Source organism: Cervus elaphus, chromosome 6, assembly GCF_910594005.1.
Source record: "Cervus elaphus chromosome 6, mCerEla1.1, whole genome shotgun sequence".
Taxonomy (NCBI): Eukaryota; Metazoa; Chordata; class Mammalia; order Artiodactyla; family Cervidae; genus Cervus; species Cervus elaphus.
Window position 1 is genome coordinate 27,804,253 of NC_057820.1, and position 19,322 is coordinate 27,823,574.

General features: G+C 36.5%; 1 protein-coding gene across 11 annotated transcripts in view; it reads left to right on the top strand.

Moving 5' to 3' along the window:
• Positions 1–18,858, top strand: part of ANKRD17 (ankyrin repeat domain 17) — a 162,440-nt gene extending 143,582 nt beyond the window's left edge. For 10 of the 11 annotated variants that reach the window (XM_043906495.1, XM_043906496.1, XM_043906504.1 and 7 more), the window contains 5 exons: positions 7,436–7,633; positions 14,987–15,235; positions 15,762–15,940; positions 16,348–16,512; positions 17,432–18,858. In XM_043906495.1, the coding sequence (XP_043762430.1) occupies positions 7,436–7,633; positions 14,987–15,235; positions 15,762–15,940; positions 16,348–16,512; positions 17,432–17,491 (851 nt within the window). In that variant the 3' untranslated portion in view covers positions 17,492–18,858. The remainder of the gene's footprint in view (positions 1–7,435; positions 7,634–14,986; positions 15,236–15,761; positions 15,941–16,347; positions 16,513–17,431) is intronic. The other variant, XM_043906500.1, reaches the window with a different exon arrangement.
• Positions 18,859–19,322: the final 464 nt, after the last annotated feature.

Genomic DNA, 19,322 nt, shown 5'->3' on the forward strand with positions numbered 1-19,322 from the left:
AATGCCATCAAAAGGTTGCTTTTATTTCAAATTAAAAATACCACATATGTTTAAAATTCTACTTCGGCTTTACAGTCAATTCTGCCTTCAATCTGCACCACCCCCCACCTCTGATATCTGCAAATCTGATCTTTTTCAACGAGTTTGTTTGTTTTAAATTCTACATATAAATGAAAACATAAACTTTGTCTTTCTCTCTCTGACTTGTTTTACTTAGTTTGATGCTCATGGCACATCCATTTTATCAGAAATGGCAGAATTTCCTCCTTTTTAAATATATATATGGCTGAATAATATCCCACTGTGTGTGTTTATGTGCCACACACACACAACAGTGGAATATTCAACCATATTTTTTTTTAAAGTGTATGTGTGCCACAACTTCTTTTCCATTCATCCATGAATGGATACTTAGGGTTTTTTCCATGTCTTAGCTATTACAAATAATGCTATTATGAACATGAGAGTGTAGGTATATTTTCAAGTTAATATTTTTGTTTCTTTTGAATGTATTTCCAGAAGTGGAATTGGCAGGATTGTTGTGGTAGTTCCATTTTCAGTTCTTAGAAAGATCCTCCATCCTGTTTTCCACAGTGGCTGTAGGCTGATCGTGTTTCAAGTACTTACTTAATAAGCAGATATAGCTGGTAGCTGCAATATTGCACAGCACAGTTGTTGAACACATTTGTTAACATAAAAAATTATATTGGGCAGTGCTGATATTTAAAGAAGATCTAAAGATCTGGTTTTGAGTGGTTGCTTTTTCTTTTTTAACTTTTTACTTTGAAATATTTGTTATAGAAGACTTCTTCTGTAATTACCCCCAACTTCCCCTAATGTAAACATCTTACATAAAATGATATATTTATTAAAACTAAGAAATTAATATTGGAACAGTATAATTAACTAGACTAGAGACTTTATTCATACTCCACAATTTACCAATAATCTTCTTTTTCTATTTCCATGCTCTACTGATGTCTAAAAATATTATTTACACCTTTACAGAAAGGTTGCCAACTAGATGTGTGTTATTAGAGAGATGACATTCTGGGACTAATGGGAACTGATTGTTATGTTTACCTATTAGCACATAAATATAATGTAATGAACATGATCAGTAAATATTTCTTTGCTGAGAGTTGATTGAAACATTTTTTGTGTATTTTCAAAAGCAGTTTCTCCTGAGTACTAAAACAATAGAATCAATATAATTTATTGTAAAGCTTCATATGCTAATACATTGGTAACACTTCTTTTTTTATTGGAGTATAGTTGATTTACAATGTTGTGTTAGTTTCAAGTGTACAACAAAATGAATCAGTTATATTTGTACATATATCCACTCTTGTAGAGATTGTCTCCCCATATGGGCCGTTAGAGTAGCAGGTAGAGCTCCCCGCGTTGTACAGTAGCTTCTTCTTACTTATCTTATACACAGGAGTGTGTACATGTCAGTCCTGATCTCCCAGTTTCCCCTTAGCACCTGGTACCCGTAAGTTTGTTTTCTACATATGTACAGAGCTATTTCTGTGACTTTATTTTTGTTTTGTAGACAAGTTTTTTTTTATTTATACTCCTTTTTTGGATTCCATATACGAGCTCTATCATATATCTGTCTTTCTCTGTCTGACTTCACTCAGTATGACAATTCTAGGTCCATCCATGTTACTACAAACGGCATTATTTGATTCTTTTTTATGGCTGAGTAATATTCCATTGTACATATGTACCACATCTTCTTTATCCATTCCTCTGTTGATGGACATTTGGATTGCTTACATGTCCTGGCTATTGTAAATAGTGCTGCAGTGAACATTGAGGTGAATGTATCTTTTCAAATTATGGTTTCTCCAGGTATATGCCCAGGATTGGGATTGCTGGGTCATATAGTGTGTTAGTTGCTCAGTCATGTCCGACTGTTTGCAACACCGTGGACTGTAGCCTGCCAGGCTCCTCTGTCCATGGCATTTTCCAGGCAAGAATACTGGAGTAGCTTGCCATTTCCTTCCCCAGGAGATCTTCCCGACCTAGGGATCGAACCCAGGTCTCCCACATTGCAGGCAGATTCTTTTAGCTCTGAGCCACCAGGGATCGTATGGTAGCTCTGTTTTTAGTTTTCTAAGGAAGCTCCATACTGTTCTCCATAGTGGCTATATGAATTTACATTTTTACTGGTAGTGTAAGAGGGTACCCTTTCCTCCATACTCGCTCCAGCATTTATTGCTTGTGGGCTTTTTGATGGTGGCCGTTCTGACCAGTATAAGGTGATACCTCGTGTAGTTCTGATTTGCATTTCTCTAATAATTAGTGGTGTTGAGCATCTTTTCATGTGCTTTTAGCCACCTGTATATCTGCTTGGAGAAGTGTTTATTTATATCTTTTGCCCATTTTTTTGGACAGGGTGTTTGTTTTTCTGATATTGAGTTGCATGAGCTATTTATATATTTTGGAGATGAATAAGAAATGCTTTTTTTTTTAATTTTTGTAAAGTTGGAATTCAGTGAAAATACTTCACTTTTCAAAAAATGTGAAATCTAGGTGAAATGTTCAGTTCAGTTCAGTCACTCAGTCATGTCCAACTCTTTGCAACCCCATGACCACAGGGCCCCTGGCCTCCCTGTCCATCACCATCTCCCGAGTTAAATCAAACTCATGTCCATTGAGTTGGTGATGTCATCCAACAGTCTCATCCTCTGCTGTCCCCTTCTCCTCCTGCCTTCAACCTTTCCCAGCATCAGGGTCTTTTTAAATGAGTCAGCTCTTCATATCAGGTGGCCAAAGTATTGGAGTTTCAGCTTCAACATCAGTCCTTCCAGTGAACACTCAGGACTGAATTCCTTTAGGATGGACTGGTTGGATCTCCTTGCATCCAAGGGACTCTCAAGAGTCTTCTCCAACACCACAGTTCAAAAGCATCAATTCTGCGCTCAGCTTTCTTTATACTCCAGCTCTCACAACCATATATGATTATTGGAAAAATAGCCATAACCTTGACCAGACAGACCTTTGTTGACAAAGTAATGTCTCTGCTTTTTAATATGCTGTCTAGGTTGATCATAACTTTCCTTCCAGGGAGTAAGCATCTTTTAATTTCTTGGGTGCGATCACCATCTGCAGTGATTTTGGAGCCCCGAAATAAAAGTCAGCAACTGTTTACACTGTTTCCCCATCTGTTTCCCATGAAGTGATGGGACCGGATGCCATGATCTTAGTTTTCTGAATATAGAGCTTTAAGCCAACTTTTTCACTCTCCTCTTTCACTTTCATCAAGAGGCTCTTCAGTTCTTCTTCACTTTCTGTCATAAGGGTGGTGTCATCTGCATATCTGAGGTTATTGATATTTCTCCCAGCAATCTTGATTCCAGCTTGTGCTTCATCCAGCCCAACATTTATCAGGATGTACTCTGCATATAAGTTAAATAAGCAGGGTGACAATATACACCCTTGACGTACTCCTTTTCCTATTTGAAACCAGTCTGTTGTTCCATGTCCAGTTCTAACCGTTGCTTCCTGACCTGCATACAGGTTTCTCAAGAGGCAGGTCAGGTGGTCTGGTATTCCTATCTCTTTCCCCACATTTTATTGTGATACACACAGTCAAAGGCTTTGGCATAGTCAATAAAGCAGAAATAGATGTTTTTCTGGAACTCTTGGTTTTTCTATGATTGATCAGGTGGATGTTTGCAATTTGATCTCTGGTTCCTCTGCCTTTTCTAAATTCAGCTTGAACATCTGGAATTTCATGTTTCACATATTGCTAAAACCTGACTTGGAGAATTTTGAGCATTACTTTGCTAGCGTGTGAGATGAGTGCAATTGTGCGGTCGTTTGAGCATTCTTTGGCATTGCCTTTCTTTGGGATTGGAATGAAAACTGACCTTTTCCAGTTCTGTGGCCACTGCTGAGTTTTCCAAATTTGCTGACATATTGAGTGCAGCACTTTCACAGCATCGTCTTTTAGGATTTGAAATAGTTCAACTGTAATTCCATCACCTCCACTAGCTTTGTTCATGGTGATGCTTTCTAAGGCCCACTTGACTTCACATTCCAGGGTGTCTGGCTCTAGGTGAGTGATCACACATTGTGATTATCTAGGTTGTGAAGATCTTTTTTGCATAGTATTTCTGTGTATTCTTGCCACCTCTTCTTAATATCTTCTGCCTCTGTTAGGTCCATACCATTTCTGACCTTTATCGAGCCCATCTTTGCATGAAATGTTCCCTTGGTATCTCTAATTTTCTTGAAGAGATCTCTAGTCTTTCCCATTCTATTGTTTTCCTCTATTTCTTTGCATTGATCACTGAGGAAGGCTTTCTTATCTCTCCTTGCTATTCTTTGGAACTCTGCATTCAAATGGATATATCTTTCCTTTTCTCCTTTGCTTTTCACTTCTCTTCTTTTCACAGCTATTTGTAAGGCCTCCTCAGATAGCCATTTTCTTTTTTGCATTTCTTTTTCTTGGGAATGGTCTTGATCCCTGTCTCCTACAGTGTCAGGAACCTCCATCCATAGTTCATCAGGCACTCTGTCTATCAGTTCTAGTCCCTTAAATCTATTTCTCACTTCCACTGTATAATCGTAAGGTATTTGATTTAGGTCATACCTGAATGGTCTAGTGCTTTTCCCTACTTACTTCAATCTCAGTCTGAATTTGGCAATAAGGAGTTCATGATCTCAGCCACAGTCAGCTCCCAGTCTTGTTTTTGCTGACTGTATAGAGCTTCTCCATCTTTGGCTGCAATGAATATAATCAGTCTGATTTTGATGTTGGCCCTCTTGTCATGTCCATGTGTAGAATCTTCTCTTGTTTTGTTGGAAGAGGGTGTTTGTTATGACGACTGTGTTCTCTTGGCAAAACTCCATTAGCCTTTGCCCTGCTTCATTCTGTATTCCAAGGCCAAATCTGACTGTTACTCCAGGTGTTTCTTGACTTCCTACTTTGGCATTCCAGTCCCCTATAATGAAAAGGACATCTCTTTTGGGTGTTAGTTCTAAAAGTTCTTGTAGGTCTTCATAGAACTGTTCAATTTTAGCTTCCTCAGCATTACTGGTCGGGGCATAGACTTAGATTACTGTGATATTGAACGGCTTGCCTTGGAAACGAACAGAGATCATTCTGTCGTTTTTGAGATTGCATCCAAGTACTGCATTTTGGACTCTTTTGTTGACTATGATGGCTACTCCATTTCTTCTAAGGGATTCTTGCCCACAGTTGTAGATATAATGGTCATCTGCATTAAACGCACCCATTCCAGGCCATTTTAGTTCGATGATTCCTAAAATGTTGACATTCACTCTTTCCATCTCCTGTCTGACCACTTCCAGTTTGCCTTGATTCATGGACCTAACATTCCAGGTTCCTATGCAGTATTCCATGTTCGTATGCAATATTGCTCTTTACAGCATCGGACCTTGTTTTAATCACCAGTCACATCCACAGCGGGGTGTTGTTTTTGCTTTGGCTCCATCCCTTCATTCTTTCTGGAGTTATTTCTCCACTGATCTCCAGTAGCATATTGGGCTCCTACTGACCTGGAGAGTTCATCTTTCAGTGTCCTATCTTTTGCATTTTCATACTGTTCGTGGGATTCTCAAGGCAAGAATACTGAAGTGGTTTGCCATTCCCTTCTCCAGTGGACCACATTTTGTCAGAAATATGTTAAGAAAGACTAAAATTTGGAGAAGAAAATGGCAATCCACTCCAGTACTCTTGCCGGGGAAATCCCTGGACAGAGGAGCCTGGTGAGCTGCAGTCTGTTGGGTTGCAAGAGTCAGACACGACTTAGCGACTAAACCACCCACCACCACAAAGTGAATATATGCCTAAAGATAACATGTGAAAGGATATTTGCCATATACTAGCTAGTTTTTTTGGGTGGGTGGGGGTGGGGAATTAACCAGGAAGACTTGGGATTTTTCCATCAACTTCCATTTTATATTTATTTGTAATGACAACTATTTTTACTAATACTGTAAAACTATGAAAATAAAATGAATAAAATTACTAATTGTTAAAATACTAAAATTAAGATTTAGAGAAAATGGAAATACTGTTTTTTTGGAAAAGTATAGAAAAAGGACACAGTGCATAGGGAGGTAAAGTTTTAAGGGGTGTACAGTGATTAGAGCCAAAGTTAGCCATGAAGTTCAACTTGAGTGTCCATCAGTGGGAAGTGTTAGATTCAGGTCAACACAGGCATGTTTGCCTTCACAGCTATACCACTATTTCTACACCCAAGAAAAGAAAAATTAATTCAATAATAGCACCAAATATGTAGGACGATCATGCCAGATATATCCTTTATGTCTATACATTCTGTTTTCTCTCCTTTTGATGCGGCCATCAAGGTTCACACATTGCTTTTGGCTATTAGGTCTTTTTGATCTCCTCCAGTCAAAAACATCTCACCACCTCCTTTTGTTCTTCTCAACACTGAATCCTTTGAAGAATGTCCTACATTTCAGATTTGCCTGTTTTCTCAATCCATGGTTACATTCTGATTAAACATGTCTAGCAGGAACATCAGATAGGAAATATTTGAACCTCACACCACATTGTATCAGGAGGCACTCAGTGACAAGACCTCAGTTAGCTTGGAAAGCATGGTCACTTTAGTTAGGGTGCTGATCATCAGGTCTCTTTATTATAAGAGTATATCTACAGTCCTTTCTCCTATAGTTTTTTGTTTCATTTTTTGAGGGTTTTAGGTTTTTTTTAAGTAGCACTCTTTAGTTCACAGCAAAATTGAGAGAAAAGTAGAGATTTCCCATACCATCTGCCTCCATACAGGCATAGCCTCCTTTATTAGCAGCATCCCCCTCTAGAGTAGTACTTCTGTTACAATTGATGAACATACATTCACATATCCTTATCACAGTCTGTAGTTTACATGAGGGTTTGCTCTTGTAATGCTGTACATTCTGTGAATTTGAACAAAAGTCTAGTGATACGTATTCAGCATCATTCTATCATCCAGAGTCTTTTCAGTGTCTTAAATATCTTCTGTGATTTGCCCACTCATCCCTCCCTCCCCTTGTGTTTTTTTTTTAATGTTTATTTTTAATTGATTGATGATTGATTTCTATAAGTTTTTTTGAAGACAAAATTTGATACAACTCCTTGCCCACCAAACCTATGTAAATTTTAGTGTTATATTAAATCTCCATGTATTCTATAATAAATAATAATCTGTCAAAATCAAAATTAAATATAAAATATTTTTCATGGTAATTTCCTTTTTATAGCTATCTTTATAAAATAAAGGAGGAGATAATGAGTCAGAGTGGACTGGAAGAAGTAAGCAAGGAGAAATTTTTTTAATAATCCAAAATATATTTGGATTTATTAGACACCTCTTGGAATTTTAGGTTTTTCTAGTTATATATCTTAAGGGTAGCTATTATAAATTATGATTTATCTTCTACATTGTAGGTATTGTCAATATGGACTCGCCATATGGTTCTGTAACACCTTCCTCTACACATTTGGGAAACTTTGCCTCAAACCTTTCAGGAGGTCAAATGTATGGACCTGGGGCACCCCTTGGAGGAGCACCCACAGCTGCTAACTTTAACAGACAGCATTTTTCCCCACTTAGTTTGTTGACTCCATGTTCATCAGCATCAAATGGTGAGTAATGTACAGTAATTCTAGAGGAAGAGTTTGACTTTATGTTCCCCTTAAAAAAAAGTTTTAAAGTCTTTCAAAGTTTGGAATTTTTAAGTTTTAAATCTCTTAATAATTTAAATACTATACCTGGAGAAGGGAATGGCAGCCCACTCCAGTACTCTTGCTTGGAGAACCCTATGTACAGAGGAACCTGGCGGGCTACAGTCCATGGGGTCACAAAGAGTGGAACAGGACTGAAGTGACTTAGCACGTGATAAACCATAATTAAAAAGAATATGGAAAGCAGTATATATGTACATATACCTGTATGTATATATATATATATATATATAGGGAAAGATTGAAGGCAAAAGGAGAGGAGTGTATATTCTACACCAGAAACTAACAAAGAGTTGTAAATCCTATACCTCAATAAATAAATAAATACTATAAAAATGCAATTTATGTTCTTGGCAATCTGAAATTAGGAGGAATTTAAATAGAGTCTCCAGGTTTTTAAAGTATTAGAATCAACTTCAGTTCTATCAAACCTAGAATATTGTATTTTTGAGGTTTATTTCTAAGACAGATCATTTTTTGAGAATCAAAAGTCTTGTTTTGTCACCTATTGATTTACATTTACTTTTAGATTTGAGAATGTAGCTTCCAAGAAGAAGGATTTGTAGCCTTATAGTATAAGGCTACTTTTTTGTCTACTTTAATTCTCTGCTACATACACAGAGAATTCAACTCACATTAAGAGAATTCTGTAATAAGGGTAGTAAGTTTTTTTGTATTTGTGGTTATTTATTTATTTAGTGAGGATAAAGACATCAAACTGCTCTCAGTTTGAGGAAATTTTAGTAAGAATTTTTTTTTTTTAAGTTTTAACAATCTCTTCTAACAACATTAGAGCCCAGTTAATAGTGGTTAACTGAGTGAAAGAGTTAAAATTCATATTTGAGAGATTTGCATGTCTGCCAGTGAAAGCATGAATGTATATAGTGAATTTACATATTGTATAGTTTTTCTTGTGTTTGTCAAATAACAGAGACTTTCACATGGAATATTAAATATCCTTGTACAGGTGTCCCTAAGTTTAAAATAAATGGCTTAAGAAAGAATTCAAAGTGACAATGACAAAAACATGCCAGAAATAATGTAATAAGTATGCAAATAAGGTACCAAGATAAAAGGAAAAAAGTTCACAGCGATTTCTATTGAGGATATTTTACTTATCTTTGAAAAAGCTGAAGAAAGTTTCTTAAGAATCATAATTGAGATAAAGTGAATGTAGTATAACATAGCTATTTAGCCTGGTTTATCTAAACTTAAACTATTAATAGAACATTGAAAGTAAATATAGCTTTAAGGAATAACTGATTATGACATTTTAGTCTTAACTATCTGGAAGTTACAGCCTCAGTTATTTAAAGCTGTATTCAGCACAACATAAAGTTGTGTACTGGAGGAATATGGATATTTAGTTCATTATAAGGAAGATCGATGGGGCTTCCCAGGTGGCACTGGTGGTGAAGAATCCACCTGCCAATGCAAAAGACATAAGACACGCATGTTGGATCCCTGAGTCGGGAATGTCCCCTGCAGGATGGCATGGCATCCCACTCCAGTGTTCTTGCCTGGAGGATCCAGTGGTCAGAGAAGTCTGGCGGGCTATAATCCATGGGGTCACACAGAGTTGGACACAACTAAGAACACACACACACTGCTGCTGCTTCGTCTCTTCCATCGTGTCCGACTATGTGACCCCACAGACGTCAGCCCACCAGGCTCCCCCGTCCCTGGGATTCTCCAGGCAAGAGCACTGGAGTGGGTTGCCATTTCCTTCTCCAATGCGTGAAAGTGAAGTTGCTCAGTCATGTCCGACTCTTAGCGACCCCATGGACTGCAGCCTACCCAGCTCCTCCATCCATGGGATTTTCCAGGCAAGAGTACTGGAGTGGGGTGCCATTGCCTTCTCCGCACACACACACAAATTATCCCAAAACATTTTTATAGATCTTTTCTGCTTTTGAACCATGAACCCCTTAAGGTAGACGTGTTGTTTTTCTTTTTTAAGGTAAACATGTTGCATTTGTTTACATCTCTAGGGTCCTTTCAGTTCAGTTCAGTTCAGTCCAGTGGCTTAGTCCTGTCGGACTCTAAGATAGCATGAAGAACCCTTGTATATTTGCCCCACCCCCATTCACTACTTGTTAACATGTTGCCACACTCCCCCCCCCCCCCAATGTGTGTGTGTGAGAGAGAGAGAGAAAGTGTGTGTGTGTAGAGTATGTGTAGAGATTGTAGGGGTTTCTTATTGTTCCATTTTACAGTTAGTTGCAGACACAAACTGATTTCCCCTAAATACTCCAGATTATAATATTTTGGAATCACAAGAATTTTCTCTTCCAAAACTACAATGCAGTTATCAACTTCTGCAAATTTTACTTTGATACATTATTATCTAATATATAGTCCATATTCATATTTCACCAGTTGTCCCAATAATGCCTTTATTATCCCCACTTTTTCAAGATTAAAATCAGTATCACAGATTGCATTTAATTCCCATGTCTTTTTAGTTTCAAATAACCTGAAACTGTTTCCTTAGACTTTATGAATCTTTCAAAGAAAGCTTTTTTTTTTTTTAAAGGTTACAGATCAGTTGTTTGGTAAAGTGGTTCAATTTGTTTTTCTGGTATTTCTTCATTTTTAAGTTTAAGTTATATATTTTTGACAGGAACATTCTTATTAGTGTTGCAGCCTTCTCACTGTATTATATCAGAAAGTATAAAATGTCAGTTTGTGCTGTTAACTTTGATCACTTGGTTTCATAGGTTTCTACACTTTCAAATAGTCATTTTTCCCTTTGTAATTTGTTTGAAACTGCTCTTATTCCTCATCAGACTTTCAGGCAGAATATAAGGAAATAGGGAAGAAGTAGAACTTATCTCAGTAGAAATAATAGTTTTGTTTTTATAACCATGTTAATATTCACAAATTTAAAACAGAATCAACCTCGATGAAGGGAAAAACACTAAAATTGAATATAAATGGAAACATGTAAACCTATCTGCATTTTAAATTACTAACATAAACCTACTAAAAGAAAAAGAAACAATCTAAAAACTCTTAAAGACGTTAGTATTTTGTAAACCCAAAAGAAAAATAGACTACAGACAAAAATCTTCACTTCTACTTAGGACATTTGTATTTTATGTCACGGATGAGCGACATATAGGTTTAACTATGTAGGTTATATTATAGGGCTGAGCACATGAATAAATAAGAATACTGAAAATTATGTAATCCAGGTCTCTGATTGTAGGAAGAGAAGAATGTAGAATAAGGCAAGGAACAATGCTATGAACTTGTACTGGAATTAGAGGATCAATATGAACTCATGATTTTAAAATGACATTATGTTTTGGATTGAATCACATAAAGTTTCCATTTCCCCCCCACAACTATCTACTGAAAAGGGCCTAGAAGCAATGGATCTTCAGCAGCAGTAAGCACATTCAGCATCCAGATCTGTCTGTCAGAAGTTTTAATCCACTAAAAGAAACTAGGGCTTGTTGGGGAAATAGCTGATTTGAGAGCTGGGGCAGGAAGAGTATAAGGGAAGTCTGCAGAAAGTCTTGTAGTGTCAGAAAGTAATTAAGTACTTAGATGGTTGGGGCATGTCAGAGGAATACAGGATATAGCTTGAAGGAGCTCCCACTAGCCAAATTCAGGACAATGTAACCATCAGAATGAATGATGTCAGCTCACTGGATAAAATAAGAAATAGAGTACGTAATGGTTATAAATAAAATTTTAAAATGCATACAGGGGACTTACAATGTCATTACAGTATGATGATGACTCATAAATGTAAAAGGAATTACAATTGGAGTCATCATTTTGCAACTGTTAGACTGGTTGATTCAGCCAAGATTCTCAGACTTTTCCCTTTATTACTGAACTTTTAACTAGTTTGCTTTTCCTTACCTACCCAGGTTCAATCCCTGGGTTGAGAAGATCCCCTGGAGAAAGGGAATGGCAACCCACTCCAGTATTCTTGCCTGGAGAATTCCATGGACAGAGGAGCCTGGTGGGCTATAGTCCATGGGGTCACAAAGGGTTGGACACAACTGAGCAACTAACAGTACTACTAATAAAAAAAATCTTAATGCTTTTTATTGATCATTTAGTTTGTTTTACCTGACTTCTCATTCTACTTTATGTTATCTGTTCACATAAATGTCATTTCGTATTTTTGTTTATTTATGGTAGTCTTTTAAAATTTTGTTTTTCATATTTATCTATATATTTTTCATAAAAATTGCCATTCTGGATGCTGTTGGAAAACTAACCCAAGAAGCATGACTTATTCTTCACAATATATTTATCTGGTTCTAGGTATTTGAACAGGTTTATCAACATTTCTCCATGTATTCCACTTCTCTTTTTCCCTTCTCCTATATAGGATGTCAGGACATGATATTAGGACTCTGGCAAATTAAAGTAGGATGTGGGGTCATGGGTCCCTTACTTCCAAGTAAAAAAGTTAAAAAAAAAGAAAGCAGAGAACCTTCCTTGAGGCTGCAAAACAACAGACGGGTGATGCCCAAGCTCCTTCTGCATACAGGCTAGGCAGAGATCCCCTGAGCCCTTATCCCACTCAAGCTGCTGAGACCTATCCTGTCAGTGCTCAACCAGTCCATGCTTTGAGTACTGATCACTGGCGCTCTGTGAGTTTCAGGCTTTGGCAAATTTAGTCAGTGGGTCATTTTGACATTTCAATCTTATGAGGCTCTTTTGTATCTAAAAACAGTAAAAATAATAATAGTAATGACAGTTTTTTTAGGGAAAAAATTAACTTTACATCATGACTCTGTACACATATACCTGTGTGTGACTGAAATATATCTATAAAACAATACTTACATTCTTACAATATATGTTCATGCTGGTATTTTCTACTCTGTTTTCTTTAACCTTCAAAAAATTGTTTTGTTACTCATGACTAACCACAGTCATCTCATGATGTTAACGCTGAACTGAGGCATGATAGTCCAGTACAGTTTTCCTGCACAAGCACTTTTTCCATTTGTAAGTCACATTGCTCTTCCAGTTTGAATTCGGAACTGAAATGGATTTACTGAAGCTGAAGTTTCAGGGTGTCTCATTTGCAAAGGGCCCTGCCAAGGTCCTGTACTGAGTTTTGTACTTGTATTTTTTTTCTCTAAAACAGATTCCAAAGATTGTATTCCAACAAAACCTGTAAAATCTGTTTTTTCTCTATAAGTTAGCACATTTAATAACATGACTCTGAATTAGATTTTGCTTGTTTATCATAACTAAAGAAATTATAATAATTAGGGATAAGAAGAAAAATTAGGCTCTTTTCGTAGCAAGGACTATAGACCTGGGAATCTCAAGCAAAGTGGTGCTTACCTCCAGGCTATGTGGGGTGGTCTTTGAAACCGTCCAAGATTTGAGACAGCTGTTCTCTCTCTTTAGAGGATTTATGGTCTCTCACTCATAGTCTGTTTATTGTCAGTCCTCTACTACTGACTCTCTTTACGTATAGGCTTCTTCAGAGATATCTTGTATGTAGCCCTCAAAGATTCAGTTCATAGTTATTTAAACCAGTTTTTCTGTTTTCAAATAAATTGTAGCTATGCACTATGCAGGTAACTGTTTTGACTTTTTAAGCTTCAAGTTCCTCTACAGTTTAGACTCTTATTTAATTTTAAATGTGCTTTATATTTAGACTTTGATAAGAAAAGTGTGGTTGGTTTTGGTTTTCCTTCTTCACTATGGTGGCTTCCCTGGTGACTTAGTTGATAAAGAATCCGCCTGCAATGCAGGAGATCCAGATTCGATCCCTGGGTGGGAAAGATCCCCTGAAGGAAATGGCAACCCACTCCAGTATTCTTGCCTGGAAAATCCTATGGACAGAGGAGCCTGGTGGACTACAGTCCGTGGGGTCACAGAGAGTCAGACACTACTGAGCGTCTGAGCATGTATAAAAAAAAAAGGAAAAGAGCTTGAAATATATCCCAAGTTCTACTCCAAAAAAGGTAGTGGTGGTGGTTTTGGGCTTCCCTTGTGGTTCAGCTGGTAAAGATCTGCCTGCAATGCGGGAGACCTGGGTTCAAAACCTGGGTTGGGAAGATTCCCCTGGAGAAGGGAAAGACTACCCACTCCAGTATTCTGGCCTGGAGAAATCCATGAACTGTATGTATAGTCCATGGGGTCACAAAGAGTCAGACACAACTGAGCGACTTTCACTTTCTTCACTATAGTCTATAAAGAAACTAAATCACTAATGAATATTCCCAAATTGCATATGTTAAGAACTAGCCTTGTTTTGATAAGTAAAGCTTAAATTGCCACTTCTAAGAGTGTTGGAATAGCCATAAGATACAGTGAATCACTTGGGTTATGAAACATAGCCTTCTGTTGGTATTCTGTCAGCATATTAAAGTTCTGTGAAGTCCTGATTTAAAGAAACTTTACTTTTTTTTAAACATAGAACCAAGGGACAAATATTCCCAAGGAAAATAGTCTGAAAATTGCCAGTACAATCAGTGATTTTCCCCACCTCCATTTTGTTGTCATTGTTGTTTCTTTTTCATTTAAACATTGTTTTCTCATTGCTCTGGTGTTATATTTTACTTACGGTCAAGGGCAAATTAATTTAAATATTAATTAGTGTGCAGGCAGCATTCACATTTCACATTCTACTATCCCGAAACTAAATAGGAAAATTGTGAGCCAAATTAAAAAATGACTGCAAAGTCACAGAACTTTAACCAGATTTTAATATACATAATTTATTATTTAAGCATTATACTCATATTTCTAGAATTTTGTTTACAAAATTGCAGGCTCTACCCATTATACAGAGTGAAGTAAGCCAGAAAGATAAAGACCAATACAGTATACTAACACATATATATGGAATTTTAAAAGATGTAACGATAACCCAATATGCAAAACAGAAAAAGAGACACAGATGTACAGAACAGACTTTTGGACTCTGTAGGAGAAGGCGAGGGTGGGATGTTCTGAGAGAATAGCATTGAAACAAGTATATTATCTAGGGTGAAACAGATCACCAGCCCAGGTTGGATGCATGAGACAAGTGCTCGGGGATGGTGCACTGGGAAGACCCAGAGGGATGGGGTGGGGAGGGAGGCGGGAGGGGGGATCGGGATGGGGAATACATGTAAATCCATGGCTGATTCATGTCAATGTATGGCAAAAACCACTACAATATTGTAAAGTAATTAGCCTCCAGCTAATAAAAATAAATGAAAAAAAAACTGCAGGCTCTATAGAGACAGTGTATATTATTTCCCAATATCTTTTCTCTAGATTCTCCTGCACAGTCGGTATCCTCTGGAGTTCGTGCACCTTCTCCTGCCCCATCATCAGTACCTTTAGGGTCAGAAAAGCCCAGCAACGTCTCTCAGGATAGAAAAGTTCCAGTCCCTATTGGGACGGAACGTTCTGCACGTATCAGGCAAACTGGAACTTCAGCTCCATCTGTTATTGGAAGTAATTTGTCCACATCAGTAGGACATAGTGGCATCTGGTCCTTTGAAGGGATTGGTGGCAATCAAGGTATGGTATGCTATTCTGCTTATCAGAAGTTAAGTTTATACATTTAACTAAAATATTTAAATAATTTTAATTAAAAAAGCAGTATTTAATTATCATAGGCATTCTTTTAAGAAAATCTGTGTTCATATCTCTTCATTTGGACTAATCAATTTATTTAAGAGTTTGGAACTTTTTTGTTCACCTGTGATCTCTGAGTTAATCATTGCTGAGTATAGTTTAATGCAAGCATATTATTCTCTTCATTTCATCATATTAAGGAGATATTAATATTTCCTTTTGGGCTCTTTAGTTTTATCTTAGCTTTTTTTTGTTTTGTAACACACAGTGTTTAGGTTACATTACTAGGCTATTGTTTCACTACCTACAAACATGGACATATTGTGGTAAAGATATAAAAGTAGGTCATTATTCTGAAGGCATTCACAATCCAATGTAGAAAATATTAGAAATATATAGAGTTTTTTTTGCTGTTTTCTGATTTTAAATATCTCCAATTATTTTTTTCTGCCTCTTCATCTTCCCTCAGACAAAGTAGACTGGTGTAACCCTGGGATGGGAAATCCTATGATTCACAGGCCAATGTCTGATCCAGGAGTGTTTTCACAACATCAAGCAATGGAGCGAGAGAGTACAGGAATTGTAACTCCTTCTGGTACATTCCATCAGCATGTTCCTGCAGGATACATGGACTTTCCTAAAGTTGGGGTAATAGTGATTTAAAAGCATGTTCATTAGTTCTAAATGATTAAATGATTTTCTGATTATTAGCCTTATTTTACTCCCCATGTATAAGCATTTGTGAAATGGTGCTGGAGCTTTGGCTTGAAATTATAGGTGAAAATCTAGCTAAAATATAAATGTTTATAAATCCTGATTTTGTCCGAGTTGTTTAGAGAAATGTTTTTTGACGAAAGATTTTATATACTAGGCTTATACTATATTCTGTCTAATGCTGGAAGAAATCATATATTGGAAAATAATTTTTAAATCACTTAGATAACTTACATGTTCCAAAATGAGGTGAAGTTTCCAATACAATTTTAGGGTATTGATTATACTGGGAAAAATAACCAGTGACTTCAATGTGCATAATCTTTGTTTTCTTTTTTAAGGGTATGCCTTTTTCTGTGTATGGGAATGCAATGATTCCTCCAGTAGCACCACTTCCTGATGGTGCTGGAGGACCCATATTTAATGGCCCTCATGCTGCGGACCCCTCTTGGAATTCCCTGATAAAGATGGTTTCAAGCTCCACAGAAAATAATGGCCCTCAAACGGTAAGACTGACCATTCCATGAACCTTTATTTAATGATTATGAGCTGCCAAGGGGCTTCCCTGGTGGCTCAGACAGTAGAGAACCCACCTGCAGTGCAAGAGACCCGGGTTTGATCCCTGGGTTGGGAAGATCCCCTGGAGGAGGGCATGGCAACCCACTCCAGTATTCTGCTCTGGAGAATTCCACGGACAGAGGAGCCTGATGAGTTACAGTCCGTGGGGTCGCAGAGCATCAGACACAACTGAGCGACTAAGCATAGCACATAGCTGCCAAGACAGATGTAATAGAGATAAATCATGGTTGTGAGAGAGTTTGGTGAATATGGGCAGTTGGGGAAATTGAGCGAAATTTATTATAGCAGAAATATAGCAGAGGGATATGGAAAAGGGTACCAAAGGTAGTGGTTTGGGGCTAAAATTAGGAAAGACATAATATATTCCATTGAGTAGCAGGTGGTAGGTAAAAGATTTTAAGTTGTAAAGTTTTGTAATTTTATGTATCAAAATTTACTAGTTGTGTGAAAAGGTGCATCTAGAGGTTATTTGTTAAAAGTATTATAAATGTCAAAATAGTACGTAATTGTGAAAATGCTTAGAGATGGTTGTATATTTTAACTTATTGTGGTGTATATTTAATACCTGATTTTCATTCCACAATCATCAACCTGTATGTACTCAGATAATGGTTTTTTAAAAATGATGGTAATTCAGATCCTGTTTGAGGGATAAGAGTAGAGGCAGGAAAGCAAGAGATAATAGTGGTTTTTCACTGCTTTTCTTTATTGTTTCCCACTATGTTGCCAGTTGACTGAGAAACTTAGCTGGTTTAGTTCATAAATATTCCTTAGTGATTAAGAGTTTTATTTGAATCAAGTACATGTTAAATACATATTTAATAAAACATGTGCTTTATATTCTAGGTGTGGACTGGACCCTGGGCACCTCACATGAACAGTGTGCATATGAACCAGCTTGGCTGATGAGGATCAGCTTGTTAGCCTGCAGATTCCTTTTCATTCAGAGGAAATCACAAGTGGCCGAAAAAAAAAAATTATGCTCCCAAATCATTCTACTGATGTGCTTGACTGAAGTGTGTAGGCTTTTTGCAGAAGAACTTACTAACTGACCTATTTTCTGTGAACATTTGTGACTGCCCATTCCCCATCATCATCCGTTTTACCTTAGTTAGCCTTTTTCTTATCATTTTTCTTTTTTTCTTTTCCCTCTTCCCCTTTGGACATAACTTTCTGTTGAAGCTGTTCTTTGGCTGGTTGGTTTTAGTACTGTAAACTGCTTCTGAGCAAACACGGAAATTTAGCAAAATTATGTAAACTTGATCCTGAAGTTTTAGAATGGCAAATAAATGTACAATTGTTTACATAACAGAAAAGGCTAAGCAGAAAGTAAATTTCAATATGTCAGTATAGAGGCTCTACTTTACGTAGACTTAAATTAATGTGAGATATGTACCTTCATATTCAGAAATCTGGATGTTTCCTTCATACATTAAACTATTAATAAGTATAACTTTTCTGCTTGTGTAATTTAAGTATAAAGTAAAACAATGGGCATTATCAGTGAATGTTTCCTGACGCTGGCTTTTAAAATACCCATGCTGCTCTCCTTTTGAGTTTGTCTGCAGCAAGGCACATGTAGAGTAAGAAATTTTAACACTTTTTCCTGTCTTTTTATTCTCTTGTCACACTTTTAAAACCTAACACACACTTCTCTCTTCACTCTTTGTTTCTCTCCTCACCCTCACCACTAATACCAGTAAAATTTTCTTTCTGATCGTGAAATAATTCTATAAAGATTTTTACTCTAATGGCTGCTACAGAGAGATGGAGAATCTGCATCATCACCTGTGGTTTCTTCTAATCATAATCAGTCTTTCCGAGAATTTAAAAAGCCACCACTGGTTCCCAGTCAGCATATACAAGCTCTTAATATACTGTTTATTATTAAACAATTCAATGTACTATTTTATATTGGATAATATTGATTCTTAACATTGGCTTTGGAGTCATCAGGAGTCAACATAAAAATTCCAGTTTTCAATAATTTACTTAAAGTTTTTTTTTTTTTTTCCAAATTTTAAAGCCTTAATTTCTACACTTGTTTGTATATTATCAGTGAAAGGGATCAACAGCTAACTTGGGGCAAGTAATAAAATAAATTTGGTATTTGTCATTAAGACAACTTATGGTAGACATGAATACACAGGTTACAAAATAAAGCCTCTGATTTAACCTGTTTATGTAAGACACAGGGCCACACTAAACTACTCAGTGGGATTTATCTATTCATTTCACTTGAAAAAATAAACAGTAACATATTCCAAGAAGAATATGTGTCCTACCCTGTCTCATGTGATACAATAAATTATATGGTTGAAATATAAAAGAAAGTAAGCATAAAAGTGAAGTAATGTCTTTAAAAAATAATAGACATAATTCCTCATTGGTGAAACATAAACATTAACTAAAATTCAGATAGATCACCCAGGTTAACAATATTAATATGGTTCCTTGACTGTTCAAGTAAATTAAATGATTTCTTTTACTCTGGTTGCCTAAGTAAAAAGTAAAAATATTTCTCAAACATATCCAAAAATTTATAAACACATTTGTACCTTTTAATTTAGGAGGTGGTCTTAAAATTATATATAAATTTGTTTTTCTCCCTGTCTGTGATTGATACAACCATATTTTAAGGGAAAGCTAAATGATATCCTACAAATAAATGTAGCTATGACATAAAATTGCACTTTACTAAGAAAGGGGTATAATGCTATTTAACAGAGTATTTTAT